The sequence below is a fragment of the Numida meleagris genome, chromosome 7 (assembly GCF_002078875.1).
Source record: "Numida meleagris isolate 19003 breed g44 Domestic line chromosome 7, NumMel1.0, whole genome shotgun sequence".
Taxonomy (NCBI): domain Eukaryota; kingdom Metazoa; phylum Chordata; class Aves; order Galliformes; family Numididae; genus Numida; species Numida meleagris.
In genome coordinates, this window is record NC_034415.1 from 25,321,682 (window position 1) to 25,343,507 (window position 21,826).

Genomic DNA, 21,826 nt, shown 5'->3' on the forward strand with positions numbered 1-21,826 from the left:
ATGCGTGCTGCAAAGTCACCATGCAAGCTTGCAGGGTGATTATTTATAGCGTTTCCCTCTGCAAAAACCAAAAATAATTGTTCCAGCCCCGTTACCGAATTTTAGAATGCCCTGCCCAGGGGTAGCCACTGCACCCTGAGCTGCTCCCATCTGCTCCCCAGGGCTGCCCTTTGGGATGGTGTCTGCAGAGAGCCAGCTGCGTGCAGGGAAAGGTGTCGAGCGTGCCATCAGCATGGACAGTGTTTCAGGGACACGGGGCCGCAGTGAGGAGGCCTTGTTTTATGGATGTAACCTTACAGACAGGTCCATGGTGTTAAGCTGGGGCCCCAAGAAGGTCCCCACTAGCACATGGCCAGATAAAGCGCTCAGCCAAAAAACTGGCGTCGAACACTTGAATCACAGAATCGTAGGGGTTGGAAGGGACTAATCTCTGCCAATGTCTGACCATGCACACAAAGTGTTATGCAGGCTGGTAACACACATGGGGAAACACTGAATAGGGTTCCTTCAACCCCCCCCCTCTAAGGACAGTGAGTCAGATCAAGAGCCTTCTTCAGCCCAGAGCACCTCCAGATCATCTGGAAAAGGCCACGAGAGCCCACCTTTAGCTTGCACATGTTCTCCAGCAGCTGAAGTTGTCCTCAGGTTTCCTATTTCTCCTTAAAGGCCCTTTGGTTTTGTTCAGAAAGTGCTTCCTTCTCCCTCTGCTCAAGCCACCCACTCCTGCCTTTTATATCCCCAGTGAAGCCATGCAGAGAGAAGTGCCGGTGCTTCACTGCAGCCATCTCCAGCAGCCAGTGTGGAGGTGAAGCACACCCTGATCAATGGGGAAAAGCCTGGCAACACCCCCAGCTCTGAACACCTTCTTTGGTATGAAATCAAAAATTACACGTGTATGCCAACAGTCTCACTGAGGAGCCAAGCCAAGAGGCAGTTCAGGACTACATGCTGCAAAACCACCGTGTTTGCAGTCAAAACTCCTCTTGCATTTTGGGTTGACCTCCTAACTGCATGCACTGTGGGGATGCTCACATCTTCTTGCAAAACTGGTGGAAAACCACCCACAATCCAGAATAACCCTCAATGGGAGGTCAGCACATAGCTGCAAAGAATCGTACAATCTTTAACATTAGAAAAGACTCCTAAGACCATCAAATCCAACCTCAACCCATCTCCACTGATCATGTCCCTCAGTGCCACATCTCCACGGCTCTTGAACACCTCCAGGGATGGTGACTCTACCACTACCCTGAGAAGAAATTTTTCCTAATATACAACCTGAACCTCCCCTGGCCAACATCTCTAGTCCTAACGCCAGCTGCCCCAGAGTCCCCCAACAAGAAGCCAGCTACGAAGCAACCTGCATGGGAATCCAGAGACAACCCTCACAGCAAAACCACAAACACACACATTTCTCTTTAGAGACCACCTGACATTTTCCCTTGCTGGGGAGGGAGTTTGCCTGCAGGATGCAGAGAAGGGAGCCAGGCCCAGCCCTGCACCCAAGGACCAAGGAGCCTCGGTGCGGGGGAAGCAAGGCCAGGGGCACCGCTTGCACCCAGCGAGTGCTTAAATCCCTGGCGAGGCTGTATGAGCTCCAGCCGTTTCCTCGATCCAAGCGGAGCAGATGGCACTCACAACACTTGCGGTTTCGCTTCCCAGCCGCCATCACAGAGCCGCTTCTCACAAGGGTGGAGGCGGGGGGGAGACGGCGTGGTGTGGGTTTTTTTCCCTGGGAATTTTGATTTTTTTTTTTTTTTTTTAAACATATATATAACCCTATGCGGTTAAGGAGCCCCTGGCAGTCAGAGCGCAGTGCGCTGCAGACGGACTGTGTTTGCCAGCTGTCCAGCAGTCTGTCCGGTGACCCATAAGCTTGAGGCTGACCACTGGAAACCCCTTATCAGAAGACACAAATCCCAGAAAGCCTCACAACGCAGAGACGGAAGAAAGAAGGGATGAAGTGATCAAAACAAGGGCTTTCTAGGGATTTTGCCTACTTGCCTGGATTTTCTCCTGTTTGATCGCTCATCCCTGCTCACCGAGGGGCACCTTCTGCCTCTGCCGCCTTCATGGGGAAGGCAGGGATTTGGGAGAGGTGTGCTTCAAGCGGAGAGAAAGGCGAGCTGCTTCAGCTCCCTACTGCATGCACCCTCCCATCTCCAGCACAGATGAAAGCAGTGAGAGATAGGGGGCCAGATGCTACACGCCATAGTCCTCCCCAGGAATAACCAGCCTCTGCTGATCAGCACGACTGCGCAGGAAGGAAGCGCCTCACCGGGGTCAAGTTAAATGCTTTTGCTTTCTTATCTGGAGGTGGAGCTTTTCAAGCTGGAGCTTCACCCCCAGCAGCACCATGGATGGGAATGAGGGGCAAGCACATCCCTGAGCCCTATGCTCTCTGGTGCCCTTCTCCATGCACCAACCCGCTCTGCTCCGCCTCCAAAGGAGCAGCCAGGAGCCCAGTCCTTTCCATCTACTGTAAGCCTCTAAACTGGGGGTGCACGAACCACACTGCCCTGCAGCATCAAGCTCTGAAAGCAGTAGCCAAAGGACCACAAAGCCACGGGGCCATCCCTAGCGCATCCCTGCAACATCACCACCAGCACGGAGGGTTGCGATGCTCCAGCCACCCAGCACACTGTGGTGATGCTGCATCCCAACACAACAGCTCCAGCCAGGTTGGTTCTTCTTTCTAGTGGAAGCCAACACCTAGAATTACACTCCGAAAGCGTAAATCTGGGCACCGCAGACACCAGATTGCTTTCAGCAGTTGCATTCTGCACAGCTTAGTTCTAAGTAACAAAAGTACGCGCTCCACGCTGCCGCTTTCTTATCTGGGGATGAATAAAATCTGAAAGATGACAGATCAGCACCTCCATCCCAGCCCAGCCCCACGCTCGCTCTGCTGGAGACACAGATAAACAAAGGCAGCTCTCCCCGCTGTCCGCACGCAGCTGCCGGCACCAGGGCACACTGCACAAAAGAGGTCTGCAGTGATGGGGTCGGCAGGGCCAGGCACCTTCTCTGTGCACAGCAACACTGCTCTGGGGATGCTGGACCTCACGGCCCCCCAGCACACACGTAGGTTTGGAAGGCCGAGGGAGTTTTCTGCTGCAGTTTCTTAATTTAAGTGGCAGCTGCAGCTTTGCATGGGTGCTCGCAACAGCAAAGGAAACAGCACGCTGCAAGAAGCCAACTTCTGGGAGGCTTCCATTAAAACACAGCCTAGAGTAACCATAATAACACTGCACCGTGCCGCCCCAAAAACTGTACTCAGAATTGCAGAATGGCTTGGGTTGGAAGAAACCCTAAAGCCCACCCAATGCCAGCCCCTGCCGTGGGCTGGTTGCCCCCTATCAGATCAGAGTGCCCAGGGCCCTGTCTAACCTGGCCTTGAAGGTGTCCAAGGATGGGGTATTGACAGCTTCTCTGGGCAGCAGTGCCAGGGCTTCCTCCTCAAAAACACTGCTGCTAAGGGTAGGACATCACTTCATTGCTTTTCCCATTGCCTCTCCCTGCCTGCTGCAGCCCCATTGTGCCCCAATGGGTTGTGCTCCAGCCCTAGCTTCCCATGGAAAAGGGCCATTTCTGGGCAGTAGATCAGGGTAGAATGAGAAAATTTGGGTTTCTGAGGTTTCCAAAGTGCCCGTGGGAACATCTCCAGCTGCAAAATGGGGGGGACACACATTACATTGCCACATCAACAAGGCAAACCCTTTGGAGAGAGCAAAGCAAGAAAGCATATGTGCCACCCAAAAGTAGCACAGCCACCACCTGAGCTGCCGGGAGCCCCACTATAGCTTAAGGGAAACCTTCCCCATCCCCCTCCACCCCCCCAAAAAAAATAGATGCCAGGGAGGCAGCAGGGCTGGGGCAGGGCAGCTGGGGCCAGGGGGTGGCGGGGCCCCCAGGGCCGTGCCGAGGAATGCCCGCGGCGCCGGGCGCTGGGAGCCAACCAGCTGGAGAGCCGCAGCCTCATGAAATAATGAAATGCCAAACCGAGCCCTGCATCTTCCACAGTCTCTCAGGTCACCTACCAGATTAGGAGGCCTGTTGCTAAGGCAACCATATCTTGCAAGTGCTAGCTGAACTTCCCCATAATTTTTAACCCTTTAAGGAGCAAAAAAAAAAAAAAAAAAAAAAAAAATTGAAAAAAAAAACCCAACAAAAAAGGTTATGCTGACAGCACAACCTGGTGGGGCGCGGTGGGGGTGGGGTGGTGGAGCAAAATGAAATGAAAGCTGAGCACCCCAGAGCCGCCCCGCTCGCTGCACGCCGTGCTGGCTCCTTTCCAGGCGGCTAATAAAATTATTCAGCGTATGCACGCGCAGGCAAAACCCAGCAAACTTTCTATGTGCCTGGCAAGGCAATGAAAAAAAAAAAGTCGGGTTGTGCATATGAAATGGGGGGCAAACAATGCAAAAAAAAAAAAAAAAAAAACGCCCAAACAAACAAACCAAACAACTTTTAGCACCCCTGGCGGCCCCGCAGACGTGGGGCGGGGAGGGGACAGATGGCCGGCGCTGCACCCCAGGACCGGGTCCCCTCCCCAAGGAGTGCCCCACGGCTGCGGCCGTGCAGAAAGCAAAGTGCTGGGCGCAGGCGGGAGGGCGAATCCTGCCGGGTGCTCGTGTCGGAGGGGGGATTTTCGGAGGCTTTCCAGGAATTCGGCGCGCTGCAGGGAAAAGCGACCTCTTGCACGTTAATGGTATGAAGGGCCTTGGGGAGAGGGGGGAAACAACATGCTGCGCACTCAAGGCGTTTTCTTGCTCTGCAAGAGTGAAGTTGAAGCATCCCAGCGTGATGCACAGGTCCTGGGAGGGAGGATAACAATCCACGAGGGGTACACAAAAGCAGGGAGAACCGAGAAAACGAGAAAAGCTGGCAAACAACAGTGGAAAAAAAGAAAAAAAAAAAAAAAGACGAAGGCAATGCACAGGCAGCACAAGGGGGAGAAAAAAAAAAAAGAGGGAGGGGAGAAAAAGGCATGGAAACGAGGAGAAAATGTGGAGCAGCATAAATCAGGAGCGCGGGGGGAGAAGTGCCTGGAGGAGAGGAGGGAAGCGGGGCCAGGGAGGCAGAAAAGCACGTGCTGCCTTTTCAGTATAAGAAAGGGCAGGCAGATGCAGCTCGGTTCCCCACACCCCTGCGCTGCTGGGGAAAGGCCCCCGGCTGTGTCCGGGAGCTCATGGGGCGCAGGCCGGGCCGGGAGCGGTGCTGGGGGCTTATCAGCGGGCTGCACGCCGGGCTGGGCGCGGATATGGCCCCAGCAGAACCCTGCGGGCAGGCGGCTGCCGCCTCCCCCAGCATCTGCTCCGCGCCAGAGTCGGAGTCTCCTTAGGAAAGGAAAAGCCTCCGCTGGCACCGGAGCAGAAGACGCTCGATGGAAAAAATTAACCGTGTGATAGCCGGGCTTCGCAGCCCACAAACCTCGCTGCAGAGCAAGCTTTAGGTGCTGGTTTCACGTGGTTTCCTGGCTCTGCCCCGCTGCAGGTGTGAACAGCAGGCAGGCATGACGCCTCATGCTGAGCCATGTGCTGAACATTGCAGGATCCTCCTTTCTTCATCCACTCTCCAACCTCGGCACAGGACAAGCGCAGCAATCCTTGCTGAACCCACAAAACACAGGGGTTGGGGTGCTGAGACCCCACGCGCTGCCTGGGCTCCCGCACTCACAGCCCTGGGGCGAGAAGGAAACTTTCCCTTTGCAGCCACAGGAGCTGCAAAGGTCCATGCAAATCCCTTGGAAGGCTCCGTGGTGCCGCCCTCCGCACTCTCACCTGCCCCACACCTTGCCAAGCAGCTCGCAGGAGCTTCCTTGGCTGCACGTATCAACACCAAACATCCGTAACCGGCAAAATTTACAACCAGAAATAAAGAGGAGTGACCTTCTCTGCGTTGAAAGACATCTAGGTTCTTGTATTACAACGATGGGGACAGGCAAAATTCATTATCTCTAATAGCTGTCCTTATAACCAGATTAAACACAAAGGCATCAATTTCATATTCCTTGACCCGCCACCGTTCCCACCCTGAACCGAGGGGAGCTCCCCTCTGCCGCAGCGGAGCTGGGCGATGCGCAGACAAAACCCATCAGTTCAAATTAAGTTCATGTTTATGCATGCAAAGACCTCGATCCCTCCTCCCTGCGCGGAAGGAAAACAATGCCCCGGGTCGCCCGCACGCGCCCATCCTGTGCCACTGCACAAGCACAACCCACGAGGCTGGGGGACACCAAGCTAGTGCCCCGTCCCTCCTGGTCCTTCTCTGGGCACAAGACAGCATCACCAAGAAGATGCGTAAGTGTTCCCATCCCTTCTGGCCAGGTGAAGACCTGGGGCTGCAGAAAAATTGCCCCAGCACCAGCTTGGTGTCAGCACAGTGAGAGCAGATGTTTGTGCACAGGATGCACAAGGCAAAAAGAAAACACCTGCTTTCCAGCGTGCAAACAGACAGATCCCAGTCCTCCAGAATTAATCATCGTTAAACCCAATTGCACCCACATTCCCCAGCACAAGCTTCCTGGTGGAGCGATGCACCAAGGCTTTTGTCCTGGAGATGCAACCTGTGCATACAGCCCCCTCTCAGCACGATGCACACAATGCCAATCACCAGCCGGGGAGCGACAGCCTGTTATTTTCATCACAGGATGTTATCCATGGGGACCTTCAGCTGCCAGCCAGGAGAAATAAGCCACTGGAGAAAACTTACTTTCAGCACAGCCTCCTAATGGCTTTCTTCACCCCCCCCTTCCCCTTGGCCCCCAACTGATGCACGTGCAAGGGCAGCTCCTTCCCCAGAAGATGAGCACCAGCGGGGCCAGCTGGCTTCTCTCGCTTGCAGCAACAAGTCAAACTGCCCCAAGAGCTGGAAAACACTTATGGTGCGGGGGGAAAGCTTCAGATGGACCAGGAGGACAGTGTACCACGTCGAAGCAACAGTGAAAGTTAAAATTAATTAGCTGGCACGATGACAAAGAACCCATTGTGCAGGACGGTGGAGCAATCCAAGTACAAAGGCTTTATATAAGTCATGTTGAAAACTCCTTGATGACTGCAGGTAAGGACAGACAAGCTGTCAGGACATGCCATGACACCCAGAAGGGCTCCAGCACAACCAAGCAAATGTGCTTTTAAATGATGAAAAGAAGCCCAGGAGCCCCAGCCTGGATCTTCTCTCTGAGAAGAGAAGAGCAAAGGACTGAAGCACCTGTGCATCAGCAGCACGGCCGTGTCCAGCATGGAACAAAACAGCAATTGTTTTTTCATGGAAAATCACCCTTGAACCAGGCTGAAGATACCCATATGAAGCATGGACAGTTGTTTGTTTCCCTTGAGCTCCCACCTCCAGCAAATAGACATCTGCTGAAAGCCACCCTGAGGTGACCAAGCGCTGGGAAGCACAGCTCCCCGTGCAGGTTGGTCCCAGTGAGGCCAAACATGCCTTCAAGTTCATGCTTTGCAGCCTGCTCCACCCTGCTGCATCCAGAGGTGGAAGAAAGTCCCCAGCAGCAAAGCACCATGGTGACTCCAAAACAGATAGCATGCAGCATTGGGCTTTGCTCCTCAGAAAGGAGCTCACATGCTTCCAGAACTGCCTCTTTCCTCTCCAAGTGCACAGGAACCACTGACAATGGGGGTAAAATGCAACAAGGGCTGCTACTGAAAACCCAAGCAACGTCGGTGCCAAGCAGCCCAGCAGCACAGGGAGGACAAACCTCTGCTCTCTGTCTGGGGCAGGGCTAAGACAACCACAACCACCACTGGGCAAAACGAAAAATTCATGGAAAGGGATGGGTGTGATTCACACCCTGCCAGGGGGCCCAGCTGTACCCACGGTGAGCACAGTGCTGTGCCACTGCCTGACCTGCCAGCCCCAGCGTGAGCAGGAGCCCGCGAGGAAGCGCCCTGCCCCTTCCCCTGCATGCACAGCCTTTCTCTGACTTAAAAACACATCACAAACATCTCCAGCCCAAAGTAGAACTGCAAAACCCAGCTCCAGGCAGGCAGCTGCTTCCCAGGGCTGCCTGCGGGGTTGGGGGTGCGATGGTAGAAGACCGAACCAGTCCAGGCATGAGAGACTCTCACTCTTCTGGGGTGCAGGATCAAACCACCCCAGGCATGAGGGATTCATGTTCTGGGAAACGAGCACCAGCATCACGTCCGTGCTATGGCCAGAGGACGTGCACATCGCTGTGGAGCTCAGCTGTGTGCCAGAGCCACTGCACTGCATCCTCCACTTTGGAAACTTGTTTGTATCCAAAAAAATATTGAACAGAGGTGTGAGCTCAGCCTGGTGAGGTTATTTGAGATCAGGGGGAAAAAAGGGGACAGAAAAAGTCCAACCACATAGAAGCTGTGTGAGGCAGCCAGGCCGGGCAGCAAGAGCTCATTTTCACTACAGAAAGCTGCTGCACCCTGGGAGGAGAGACGCTCGAGATCAAATGTTTAAGGGTTTATGCAGAAACATTAGAAAAAAAATTAGAAAGAAAATGTTAGCTTAAGACACAGCCAGAGGTCTTCCTTTGGACTTTATCTTGACACCACAGGCTGCAGTGGCACTGCCTCGCACAGCGCTGTGGGGCAGCAGTCCCGGAGGGTTCAGCCCCAGATGGACAGATGGACATGGGGAGAACGCGCACACTGTGCTGGGGGGCTCCTGGCCCTGCCCCCACATCATCACAGGGGCTACAGAGAGGCTGATGAACCTACAGGTTTAATTGCAGCTGCGGGGGGACGAGAAGGGTCCCAACCAAGGCCCCACGTACAGAGCTGCATCGCTGTTACCCTGCCGACGGCACAGAAACCAAGTCAAAACACCCAGATTGGTGTTGTGACTGCACTTGTCAGAGGCAGAAAGAGCAGAAAGGCGGAGGGGGAAGGAAAATAAAAGCGCTGGCAAGGGCTGTGGGTTCCTTCCAGAACTACTTCAGCATGGGGACGGATACACTTCGCCCAAGCCAGGGGGCCCCGCAGGTCTGGGTGGGGGTAGGAAAGAGCTGTTACAGCCATCTGTCCTGCCATAGCCATTTCCATGAAGCAGGGGCACGGGGCAGCCTGCAGTTAGGGCATACACTGGAGCCCTATGCTTCGCTGCTAGGCCGCCCCGTGCGGCCAGGCCCTGACAGCAGGCCCCATCTAACACAAATGTACATTAAATACCTTGATTTATACGTATTTTGCTTAATTTTGACATCAGGGAGACTGAGCTTTCCTCCTCCACAATAATAAAAATGTAAGCACATGGAGCTGAAGGGCAGCTCCCACGGCACCTCCTTAGTGCCCTCCTGTCCATGGCCAGCCCCCAGCCCTGGCAGCACGGGCTCAGCCCCACCATGTGCAGGAAGTGGCCGAGCGCCTGCCCCGTGTTTTGGAAATTCCCCCCCACACCCCGCCTAACAGCACAGCTGTAGCTTTGAACTCATCTCCTGGCACCAACCCCTTCAGCAAACAGCCCCGGTGCTTGCGGCCACGAGCAGGAGTTTTGAAAGGAGGAGAAAAAAAACACCACCCCATCGAGCCCGCAGCGAGGTATTTGTTTACTTGTCGAAGAGCCGTTTTCACTCCCCCCCACCAGCCCAGGGCTGCTCTGCAGAGGAAGGAGCCATTTCCGGCCGGCAGAGCCCCCCGCCCCCCAGCGGAGCCCCATGTCCCCCCAGCTGGGCTGAGGAAGTCACCCTGAGATGGTGCCCAGCACCAGAACCAGCCCTGTCCCACAGCGGGAGCCCCCGCAGCGCTGCCCCAGGAGACACGCAGCAGTGGTTGCACCAACCCTTCCCCTGGCCTGGAAACACAAAACCCAATTACTGCCATCTCCTCAGGGCACGCAGGCGGGATATTTTTATATTTATATACATTTTTTCAGCAGCCAGACTCCCTGCAGGCACCACGTCTTCCACCGACAGCACAGCATCTCTTCCCCAGCGAGGAGACAGCACCACGTGCACCAACCCATGCCACGGGCATGGCTTTCACCATCCCAGCAGCAGGAGAAGGGTCCGTGGCAGGGCTGGGCACACCTCAGCACCCCGATGCCAGGGACTTGCCCCTGTCAGTGTGCCCACACGATGCTGCTGGAGGAGCAGCAGCTTCATGATCCCCGCCAGTGACAGCAGCTCAGAAGCTGCAGCTGGATGGGGTGCACCAAAACAGGCATCGTCTGCTCCTGCATAAGCAAGGATTTTGTGCGACCAGTTGCCATTCAATTTGGTAGGGTAGCTAGTAGAATGGCGAATGGTATTAAGGAGGAGAAAGAGCCCCAGCTCCCAGGACCGGCGTGGCAGCTGTTTCCAATAGAGCCAGGGGCTGCTTTAAAAGAGAAAATATGGAACAAAAGGTAGGAGAAAATCCAAGTTTCCAAGGTGAGGAAGGAAATGATCAGGGGAACAGGAAAGCCTCACTCGTACCCAATACACGCTGTACCGACCTCACGCACCTCCCCGTGGCAGCGATGGGGGGGCTCTGCCCCCTCCCCATACGCTTTGAAGAGCCGAGGTGCCTCGCACACCCTCACCCTCGCTCCCTTTGTTCCTGCGTGAGGACCCCAGGAAGGAAGCGAGGGGAAGGTTTACAAGCCTCGTGTTTACCCAGAGCCACAAATCTGCCGGGGGCCGTGGCCCCCCCGCCGCAGGGAGGGCGGTGCGGAGCTGGGGGCCGCGGCGTGCGGGTCCCCTCGCACGTGGCCGCAGCTCCGGGGCAGACAATGGGATTGCACGCGGCCGCTGCGCCGGCCCTACATGGCCTTCCTCCTCCTCGTGAGCTTCTCCTCCACTGAAGCCAGCCCCTCTCGCAGCGCCATAGAGGTTAAAAACAAAACAATGAAGAAAAAGCACACACACAAAAACCACTCAGCTGCATCTCATTGCTACCCGTCGTTCTGCTCGAGGCTGGCTCCGGCTGAGATGCCGAGCAGCACGAGCGCTGCCCCACGAACGCATGGTTGCAGGGGACACCCACGCCTGTGCCCCCTCCCACCCCCAGGATGCACGAGGAGCATCCAAACCCACCCAGCCTCCCATTGTCAGGCAGAATTAAACAACCACGCCGTCTTGGGCGGCTTCCTCTCCTCCCAGCCACCCCCACTTTTCGGTGGAAATCCCTGGCGGATTCAAGCCGGAGAAACTTTGCATCTTCACACCATTTGTTGACATAAAATACATTCCAGTGCCTTACTTTTACAGAGGCACTCTGAGCGGAGGGGGGGAAAACGTCTGTTTCCATTTGAAACTGTCAAAATTAGCATGCAGTAATTAAAAATCACACCCTTTCTCTTAATAACCTAACCAGCATGATACAATCAGGTTGTGCCAACTCTTTAATCTAATTGACTAATTACAGATTTTAATTTAGTCAGTTACTGAACAACTGTTGACAATTTGTTTTCATTAGGGACAGAACAGGATAAATATTTAGGCTCCCCAGTCAAAGACTAAGACATAAGCTCAGTGCTCTGACCTCAAGTTTAGCACACTTGGCTTTTCCATCAATAGCAACTACAGGAAGGTATTGCTCCGAAACGGCATGTTTCCATCACCCTGTGCAGCAAGAAGTGCAGAAGTGGAGGTTGTTCCGCACCAACAGCAGACATTGCTTAGAAAATAAACAAAAATTCAGCTTTGCACAGCGCTCCAGGAAAAGCAGCATGGTGAGGGGCACTAGCGCTTGCACGCAGTGCGGGTGAACCAGTAACTGTCCCCAAAGAAGGATGGGAGGCTGAGCCCAGCGCACTGCAAGGAGAGGGAATTTCTCTGTCCCCCCACTCCCCCCCCTTTTTTTTTTTAAAGGAAAAAAAAAAACGATTTGGAGTTCTGCAGCTGTTCCTGGCAGCCTGCCACTCCGGGAGGAAACTCCTCTCTCTGGTTACCTATGGGGATCCCTGCCCCTGCAGAGCGGGTCTGGATGCAGCCCAGCTGTGCAGAAAGGGGCTGGAGCCGTGCAGTCACTGCTCACGGCTCCGGTGATGCCTCTGGGGCTGGCAGGGACTGCGCAGGGCTGTCCCCAACCCACATCCCACACCCTGCTGAGCATGGCCCAAAAGCACCAGCCCTCCCATACAACACACTGTAGGAAACCCGCTCCAAAGAGCACACTGCAGAGATACCTGGAGATCACCACCTCTACCAGGTGCAGAGATACCTGGGACCAACACCATGCATGCAGAGCTGGGGACCACCTCCACAACACATGCGGAGATGGACAGTGACCTCCGCTGCCATCACAGCATCTCATACCCAAACCCGTGCAGCCACCAAGCTACAGGTGCTTGGAGCACCATCCTTTTGGTGGTCCTGGAGCAATGGGACAGCCCGGTTTGGGAGAGACAACAGCCACACTTGAACCCAACATAGATCCCAGTGCGGTGCCTCACCCGCCAGGTGCCATTCTGCACCAACCACACACACTCGTGAGAGCAGCCAACACGGGACACAGAGTGCTCTGACACAGAAAGGAGCTGCCTCACAGCCCGGGGACACCTCAGCACACCTTGCTGCACGTCACCTCCAAAGCACAGCTGGAAAGCATCTTCTGGGGGAAGCCGGGTTTGGGGTTCAAAGCCCTGGGTGACACTACACTGCTGGCAGACCAACATCCTTCCAGATTCCCCGGCTGTCATCGCACCGTGGCTTACACCACACCAGCTGCCACATCCCTCTGGCTTCAGCATCTTCACTGAGATCTGAATCCAAGACGAAAGGTTTCACATGTTGGGGGGGGGGGGGGGGAAGAGACCTGGGTGCCCCCATCCAGACACAGACACCACGCTCCCCATTCTCTCTGCGACCAACAACACCTTCCCCAGCTGCAGCACAGCATCCTTCCAGACAGAAGCAGTTAGAGAGAAAGAACTGCATTGGTTTCTTGAGGTTAAAAAAATAAAATAAATCAATGAACTGCTCTAACGACCACGTTGCATGCTTAAAAGCAAGCTGAAGCTGCTGCAACGTAAATCTTCCACGACACAATTTTGAATGCTGGTGAGTATGGATTTTTTTTTGCAGGGGGGAACTGGGTGTAGCAGAGGAGAGGAAAGATGAAGTAAAGTCTCCAGCAGCCGAGCACCACTCTGATTCTCCTCTCCTGCAAGTTGCACTCAAGCTGGCCGCACAGGCAGAGCAATACCACAAAAAGTATGTAGCAACAGTCAACTAGATTTAAGTTCATTTTCTGTAGCTGGAGGCCAAAATCGACTGAAGTGGTTCTGGTGATCAAGTTTTCTGCAATTCCCCTTTCCATGTATTAGCTCTTTGACAGAAATTCACTGCGGTATTTAAACTGGCAGTCATCACCGCTAACTCAAATTGTATTGGCTTTCACAATGTTGAAACGCTGAACTGCAACCATCAATCGGCCAATTCTGAGATAACGCGGTGGCTGAAATCCCCTGTCATGCCGCACGCTCCCTTTGTAGCTCGCTGGCCGTGGGAGGCACGGAGCGAGCGGGCACCACGTCATGCTGTGATACACAGCGTCGGCCAAAGGGGAAGCGGGGAGGCAGAGCGGGGCTGCCCCCTGTCCACAGCACCTCCGAGGGCCGGAGGGTTGAGCCAGCAGCCTGCCCAGTTGGATGGGAATAGGAATAAAGCCAAAATAAAAAACCCACCCAAATCAATTGCTATGGGTCAGGCGACGCCTGTAGAACAGGTCAAGTCTCGGAAGGCAGCCGGGGATCAGCACCGTGCGGCCGTAGGGAACCAGAGCACTGCTGTTAACTTCTGGATAACTCTGATACAGGTGGTGGAAGAGGCTGACTAATGAAACTGCAAGTGGCACAAGGCGTTAGCTGCGTTAACAGTCAGATCTGCACACGTGCTGAGACAAAAAGGGAGAAACACGGCGCTCCTCCCAAACGCACAGACCCACGTCCCACTCCTCGCAACAGCAGCCCGCTGCCCTGCCCTGGGAGGGGAACCACGGGCAAAGGAGGGAAAATAGTGCTGCTTCACCATGGCACTCAAGGAGCATCCACTACAAGAGAGGCGTGACCTGTGTTTTCACTTTCTCACCAAAAAAAAAATAAAAAAATTAAAAAATGGAGGGGGAAATTGATAATTTGTCCTGCTGCTCCTAACAGTTCCCGTACAGTTACGCTGGGAAATGAAATGGAAATTACACAGCATGCAAAATCCCAGCGTTAACACTCTGCTAATGAAGCACACCGCTCTGCGCCCAAGCACGAGGTTCTGCAGCCAGTGCCTCCCGGTGCCAGCGCTCCGCGGACCCCGCAGCATCCCTCCGCGCTGTGCCTCGAGTTGCACGGCAAACCCACTGCCTTCTGGTAAACAAACACGGCGCTTGGCGCAGACCCGTGCGACCGCTGCACAGCCAGTTCTGCGATTGGCCAGGTTTCAACACGATGCTCTACGAATCTGGGGCAAAGCCTATATTGGGATATTTTTAACCACAACCAACAGATGAAATTACTCACTGGTCCACCCAGCCCGGGGCTCACAGGAGGCCTAGCATCGCTCCGAGCTGTTGCACGTCACCAATACGCTACGGGGTTTGGCGTTTGGGCAGTTAGTGACATTCTCCCCACCCAGAGCATCCCCCAGCATGGGATGCACCAGGGCTCAGCCCCGTGCTGCACAACCGCAGCCACGTGCCAGCCCCAGGGAACAAGGCACCATTCACACGCACCGGTTATCACCTAGTTCCTGGCTTTGGTCAATATTTAAGTTTGAGCCGGGCAGGTCCCTGCCCTGCAAAGTACACTTGGTGCTCCACGCAGGGAGAGCACCACGAGCATCCCCAACCGAACGCACGCACCTTAAGGCCAGACAGACCCAGGACACCAAACTGGGGTGGCAAAGCCAAGGGAGGACCAAAAACCTCCTCACGCGTCTTTGCAGTCAGACCCAAAAGGTGAAGCACTTGGGGCTGTTACAGAACTGCATTACACTGAGAATTAAAACAATCAGGATTGCGTCTATTTACTGTAAGCTTAAAGCAACATGTATTAAAGAAGTTTATGCGAATCATTTAATGCACTCATGCCTATTGTTAGAGTTATTACCAAGCTAAAAAAGATTAATTTCTCTAAATACACTAAATCCTCAGACATTATTAGGAGGCTGCTGCGAACGTAGCACTGCTATGCCTTGGTTGCTAATGTCATCTTTACCCAAAGCTTTACTGCCTGAAGATCCACCTTTGCCTTGCTCCAACCTAACCAGGCTCCAAAAAAGATGGGATTTGGCCCAAAACACGTGAGGAGGAGCGGCAGGCGCTGCCAAGCTGCAGAGCCCAGCACTGATGGATGTGCTGACAAACTCTGGGTTGTCAGCCCTCTCTCACCCTCGGTTCAGGAGTTCAACATTTTAATCCGACCCAGTAAATAAAAAGCAGCTACGCAGGAAGCAGCACGGCACAACCGGGAGCGGAGCGGTGGCCACAGGACAGACAGATGGACAGCCAGCACAGACTTGGATCAGCCTCCCCAGGGGACAACTGAGCTGCCCACCCCCACGAGGGTTCAGCTCCACACCACGTTCATTGAGGGAAGGACACGGGATCGGCAGCGACGCAGATTTGGGCTCCGCTCCCCAAGCAGGAGGAGCAGCGAAGGTCCCCGTGCTGCTTCCAGCCCAACCTTGTGCATCTCCCAGCAGCTCAACCCAGGCATGTCGAGGCAGCGAGAGACTGGGGAAGGGAGGAAAAATGGTTTCCATACCATAGGCTCCCAGGAACAGACAAAAACAGCTCCTGCTACACAATTTAAACTCGCTTGACTCCGCTCCAAGCCCACAGCCAGGTGACTAATCCTTTGATTCAAATTCCTCCCGCTGCAGATCAGCGCTGCAGATCTGGGTGACTTCAGCGGGACGGAGCGGGCAGCCCACCTGCAGCCAGCACCAACAAGCCCCGCGCCGTGGGACATGGGCGCTTTTGGGGAACACACCTGAAGAAAAGCATCTGCTGGGTTCCACCAACACCTCCAGAGAGGACAACTACCCGAGGTCCTGCACACCCAGGACGGTCCATGACCGCTGTCACCAACCGCCCAAGGACCTGCACACACAGGATGGCGGTGGAGCCACCACGTTGGAGCCCAGCAGGTTGCAAGCAGCACCCCTACGTTTGCTACAAGCAAGCAAGCAGGTCCAGCAACTCAAAACTGGAGTGAAACAGTTGGAGGAGCCATGCTTTGCACGGGGACCCTAGAGGGCCCAAACTCCACCAGCCATGGTGGCTGGAAGTCCACACCATCCCCTCCAGCTCATGAGTTCCTCCATGCTGCTCATTCCAGGGAGCGCTCCCAGCCAACCAAGGCAGCCCCACAGACTCACGAGGCTTTCGGATGGTGCTCTGGGGAATCTCCCCTCCATCCCCAGCTGCCACCACGGCATTTACCAACGAGACATCCTCAGCACCAGGCCCACAGCCGCCGACCTCCACCACCGCGCTCACGGCCAACGCTTTGTTGCCCATCGCCACGCGCCACCGCCAGGTCCCACCAGCAGCCCCAACGCCTCCAAGTGCTGGAGATAAAGCATCTGGGCTCATTTGCATAATTGCAACGTTATGAAACGCCGTTCGGCCGAATCGGAGCGCTGCTGGTTGGAACCACGCTGCTGCCAGCACGCCGAGGAGCCCGAGCGCCCCAACTCCGTAATTACCGCGAGGAGCAGAAACTTGTTGTTACTCACATAGTCATGGAAGGCTTTCGCTTCGCTCGAATGCTCGCAAGTGTCTCGCCGTTCAGGGGCCGCGCAGTACAGGTCCCAGAACACGCTGCGTGGCACAAACAGAGGGGAGGGAGCCCCGGTTACCGGGTGCCCCCCCAGCGCCCGGCACGGCCCCGGGGCTGCTGACTCACCGCGACCCCCCCCTCCCCGCGCCCCTCACTCACCACCACCAGGAGTGCAGGAAGCCGGGGGGCTCTCCCAGCGTGATGTTCTTCTCCCACCGGATCTGCGGGCGAGAGGAAGGGGCCGCCAGTGGGCTGCGGGGCCCCGACGAGCGGGGGGGACCCCGCCGGCCGCCGCCGCTCGCCCGCCCCGCACAAGATGGAGGCCGGGAGGCGGCGGCGGAGCACAAAGGGCGGCGGGGGGGCTCACCTCGGACAGGAAGGTCTGCGCCGACTTCTGGGCGCCGACGTGCAGCAGGTACTCGTAGACGTACAGGGCCAGCCTGCAAGAGCCCGGCGGCGGTCGGCGGGGGGGCGGCAGCGAGGCCCCCGCCCCGCACAAAGCCCGCAGCCGGGCTCCTCCCGCACCGCACCCCCCCGCTCCCTCCCTCTCTCCTCCTCCCCGCTTACTTCTCCCGCGCCTGGCCGTCCGAGGGCACGGCCGAGCCTTTCCCCTTGGCGAACATGTTCCGCGCCGAGCTGGGTGGGGGCCCGCCCGCCCGAGCCGCTCTGCCCGCTCCGCTTCGCCGCGCACCGGAGGCTGTCAGAGCGCCGGCCCCCACCGCGCCCCCATGGCCCCGCTGCCGCCGCCGCCGCCGCTGCTTGCCGCGCCCGCCCGCCTGCCGCCGCTCGCCGCGCCGCGCACCCGAACGTGGCCGCGCCGGGCACCGCCCCCCTGCTGATCGATGGGCGGCTCCGCCAATCGCCGAGGAGATGGGGAGGAGTCTAGCGTGGCCACGCCCCCTCCGCGAGCGGCGGGCGGGCGGCCTCCCGCGGTGGAGAGGGAGGAGGGGAGAGCGCGGCGCCGCGCGGTCCTAGCGCCGCACGGCGGGCGGGCAGGGATGGCCGCGCGGAGGGGCGTGCTGCGCCTTTAAGGTGCCGAGCCGCCGCGCGCTGAGCGCTCCGATTGGGCAGCGCCGCGGGGAGAGCGGAAGGGGGGCCTTGAAACCGCCCGCCGGGCTGCGCGGGGGGGCGCGGCGGGCGGGCGCTGCCTCGGGATGCGGTGCTCGGGCGGGACACCCCCCCGCTTCGGAGAGCCTGGAACCCGGCCTGGGGCTCCTCGAGGGGCGGTCCCGCCGGCATCGCAGCTGGGAGCGCACCCCAGTACTGTGTGACCGCTGAGGGGTTACCTCAGCATTAAGCCGGGGGCCCTGAGGGGCCGCTTGGGGTCACCCCCCGGGAAACTTTCTCACTTTGCAGCGTGCAGTGACACAGTGAAGCCTCTCCCCCTCAGAATAAAAGAGGGTCCCTAACTGGAGCGATGCGGGGACACATTGGCCTGAAGTGGGCTCCCAGCCTTTTCCTCGCGTCGGGGTGTGCGGAGCGCCTCGCCCCGGCGCTGAGCGCTGCGGTGTGGGGGGGACCCGGCGCCTCGCACCGCTCCCGAGGAGCGCGGCCCTGAGCCCGGTCCGACGGAGCCCCGCTCCCGCTCCGCCGCCCGCCTCCGGCTGCAGTTTCCACGGGAACAGATGTTGGAGCAGCGCAAAAACCAGGGCTTCAAAGAGCTCTCCCTCCCCGCCCCGGCCTCACCTCTACCTCCGCTGCGCTTTGCCAAACGGACCCGCAGAAAAACAGCAGGGACGGAGGGCCGATGAGTAATCAAGCACTAGTGGTTCAAATGCGTGCATTCAGCCTGATCCTGCAACGCGGGAGCGCTCCGTGGCCGGAGTAGGGCCGCGTGCGGGAGTCGCGGGGCGTAGGAGGAACGCCGGCACCTGGCAGAGCTGCTGTGCCCATGGGAACACTCACGGCCATCGGGACCTGCCTGAGCAGGGCCCAACTCGCTGTGCAGCAAGATCTGATCGCAATGGAGTGGGTCGGAAAGCGTCAGGCTGGGAGTCGTCTGAGATCCTGTGTGGAAGGAGCGAGTGGAACCTGGCTTCGTGCTCCACATGCTCCTGCAGCGAGGCCGGGCTGAGCGTCAGGTCACGGCAAGGCACAGACCTTGTGTCTCCTGAGCTTTCACGTCCCGCTGCTCCTCTGCTGTTCTTATGGGCTGGGAAATGACCAGGAACTTCCCCCGGGATTGAGGCCATGGAGGGTAAACCACCTACATGAGGGTATACAGGAGCTAAATATCCCTGTTAAAAATAATACCCTCATATTCAGCAGATTCTGCGTGGAGGAGGAAAATGCTGGTGTCCCCAGGGTGATCTGTGCCAGCAACAAAGAAAAAAAAGGGCCTCTCTGTGCCCACACCATCGTCCCTTTCCCGTCCCATGCAGAGAAAGTGGAATGGCCACGGCTGCTTCTCTGCTCCTCATGTTTTGCAGCACATTGAGCTCTACATTCACTCCTGCTCATCAGGAGTTTATTTCCCTTTATCTCACTGATTGTCTGAGACACTGAGCAGACAAAAACCAGTTCCCTTCTTTCCCCTACCCCTCAGGTCATTGGGGCAAGAAATTCAACAGGAGCTGGGATCTCCACCTCCTTTGATGCTTCCAGAGGTCTGTCTGCAGGAGCCCAGCCTGGAGAGGAGGTCAGGGAGAATGTCCCCATCACGGGGACAGCAGAGGATGGATGGGGACAGGCATCCTCCTGGTGCTGTCCTTGCCTCGGCTTCCCTCCCGTCCCCCAGACCAGCTCTGTTTCTCAGCTGTTGCTAGGGGAGATGGAGAAGAGCACTTGATTGAAAGCTTCCTGCAAGTGGCACCAAGAGAAAGTCTAAATATTGCCATTCCGATGCAAGCAAACCTGCGAGTGTGACTCCAGGACAGTGAGGGTGGAACTCCTGTCCCGTGTGAACTCCCCGGCACCACTCCCTGCAGCCCTGGCCTTGCGTCCTCCACCACCCGATGGTGAGACGATTAGAGCAAATTATAAGACCAGCCAAAATTTGGACCAACTTAGCTCAAGATCAGAAGGGAGACTAATTTCATATCTTCACCACCGCAGAACACAATTAAATGGCTCTGCAAAGTTTGCACACAAGTTAGGACAAGAAATTTTACAATCAGAAATCCCAACACCCGCAGCCAGCAGCGCTGTCTGCTCGAGTCACGGGAGGATGTTCTGGGAGCCTCCTGAGTGCTCCCAGGGCTTGGAGAGCCAACGTCCTCGGCCCAGGTTTGTCTCTGCTGGTTTTTTTCTTGGATTTGCGGCAATGAAGGCACCAGAACTCATTAAAAACTCAAACCAATAACCGCCTGCCTGAACCTCTCCTGTCTGACGGCTCGCAGAGCTGGGTGCCTCCCTCTCTGCATCCCGCAGTACCCGCCAGGCGGGCACCGGAACGGCCCCACTCTGCTGAGCTCCAAGGCAGGAGAAAATGCTGCTGGGTGTTCATGGGGCCGAAGGCAGCAGCCCCCGGCACAGCGAGGGCAAGGTGTGACTCTGCTGCAGGCTGAGCCCAGGCTGGGTGGGATCCCCGTGGGCAGGCTGCTGTGGGCAGGGATGCACAGCAGGACGGGCAGGTTTGGGAGGGAGTAGCTGTGGGAAGAGTGGCCTCACCACGATGCATACTAACGCTCCGCGGGCTTTAATTGCAGTGGGACCTATCGCACAAAGCCATTAGCATGCAATGCGGAGGAACATGTATTTTTGGGAGCCCTGCCTGGCTTGCGGCCTTGTGGTGCTGGGAGGTGGTGGGATGCACGGAGGTGCCTCGTCCCCCTGGGAGTGCTGCTGGAGGTGCAGCTCCTTCCTCAAGGCCCTGAATCATCCCTGCTGCCATCTGCTGCACCCTCGCTCTTCCCTGCAGATGTCCTTCTTCCTTCCCCAGAAGGAGATGAGAACTGACGATGAGGTGCCAAATGCGACTTCAAACAACATCTAATAAAACACGGGATTAATTTCTTCTGACTGCTGTTCAATGGCTCTGATTAAGCAGAGCAGGATTTAATTAGCTTGTTTGGACTGTCTCAAAACCCATGCCAAAGGTGGGGGAGCCTCAGTGTCCAGGTCCCCCAGTGTCCGTGAGCTGCTGGGGTTAGCCTGTGCTGCCTCACTGAGCAGACCCTGCCTCACACACAACCAGACTGGCAGCAGTTTTGGGATCCCCAGAACCTACTTCATCTCTGCAAGCCTCCCCCTGCAGCCAAGATCGGGGCCGTTTGCTGGACTTGCTGCTGGTGGCACAAGGGATGGAAACCTGGAACCTCTTGGTGTAAACCAAACTCGTCCTGCTGTTGAGTCCTTGAGTTCAAGTAACCCTGTTCTCTCTCTGATTTACTACGAGTTGCTGGCTCCTCTTCTCTGCCTCCTCCTTTCTCCTTTAACCCATTTCATTATCTATGCTAGCTTAGGCTTGCCTACGTGGGAACATCACGGTGAGGTTATTGCAAAATAGATGGGCTGTGAATGCAAAACGTAGCAGCCCTCCCCAGCAGCACTGACTCCCTCCCCACTATACCTGTGCTCAGCATGCTGCAGGACCCAGGCTCCCCAGCTCCCTCATTGCTCCTGTGGTCTGAGGCTGCAGCTTCCCCTCAATGCAGACGAGACAAGCACGCGTGCAAGGCCTGCGTTTCCCTTCCAGCGACATGTTGCAATTAAGCATCCCCTCCCTACACAAGCCAGCACTCAGGCAGGTAACTCCAGGCCAGAGCCACAGCCCCAAACTGCTCATTTTTAGCTGTTTATGGTGTCTTTCGTTTTCCATATAGAAAAGCAAAGAGTACAGGGAAGATCTCCTGGTTGAGGTGAGGATGGGACCCAGCGGCCCCTTTTCTCCATGCACATGAGGTTTTACAGGCTCTGTAGAGTCACCTCAGTGCTGCTCCTCACCCTGGGGCCGTATCACTCCCTGCTCCCTTATCAGCTGCCTGCGGGTGTCCCCACCCAATACCAGGCTCTGGGTGGGCTTGGGGCATACAGCAAAGTGCAGAAGGAATGGGGTGGGTGCCCCCGAGAAGCCCATCCCTCTGATTTCTGAGCAAAACAAGAACCAAAGCAGGGGAGTCCATAAAGGGAATAAGAAAAGACAACTACTTTTATATGTGCACTTAAGTATTTAGGTCAGTATTTTTAGAATAAA

At 56.5% G+C, this 21,826-nt stretch overlaps 1 protein-coding gene across 6 annotated transcripts in view; it reads right to left on the reverse strand.

Moving 5' to 3' along the window:
- Positions 1–17,465, reverse strand: part of SSBP3 (single stranded DNA binding protein 3) — a 50,778-nt gene extending 33,313 nt beyond the window's left edge. For 3 of the 6 annotated variants that reach the window (XM_021405547.1, XM_021405546.1, XM_021405544.1), the window contains exons 1-4: positions 17,260–17,463; positions 17,060–17,132; positions 16,852–16,913; positions 16,649–16,733 (exon numbers count right to left, since the gene is read on the reverse strand). In XM_021405547.1, the coding sequence (XP_021261222.1) occupies positions 16,649–16,733; positions 16,852–16,913; positions 17,060–17,132; positions 17,260–17,315 (276 nt within the window). In that variant the 5' untranslated portion in view covers positions 17,316–17,463. Of the gene's footprint in view, positions 1–16,648; positions 16,734–16,851; positions 16,914–17,059; positions 17,133–17,259 lie in introns of all 6 variants that reach the window. The other 3 variants (XM_021405549.1, XM_021405548.1, XM_021405543.1) reach the window with 2 other exon arrangements.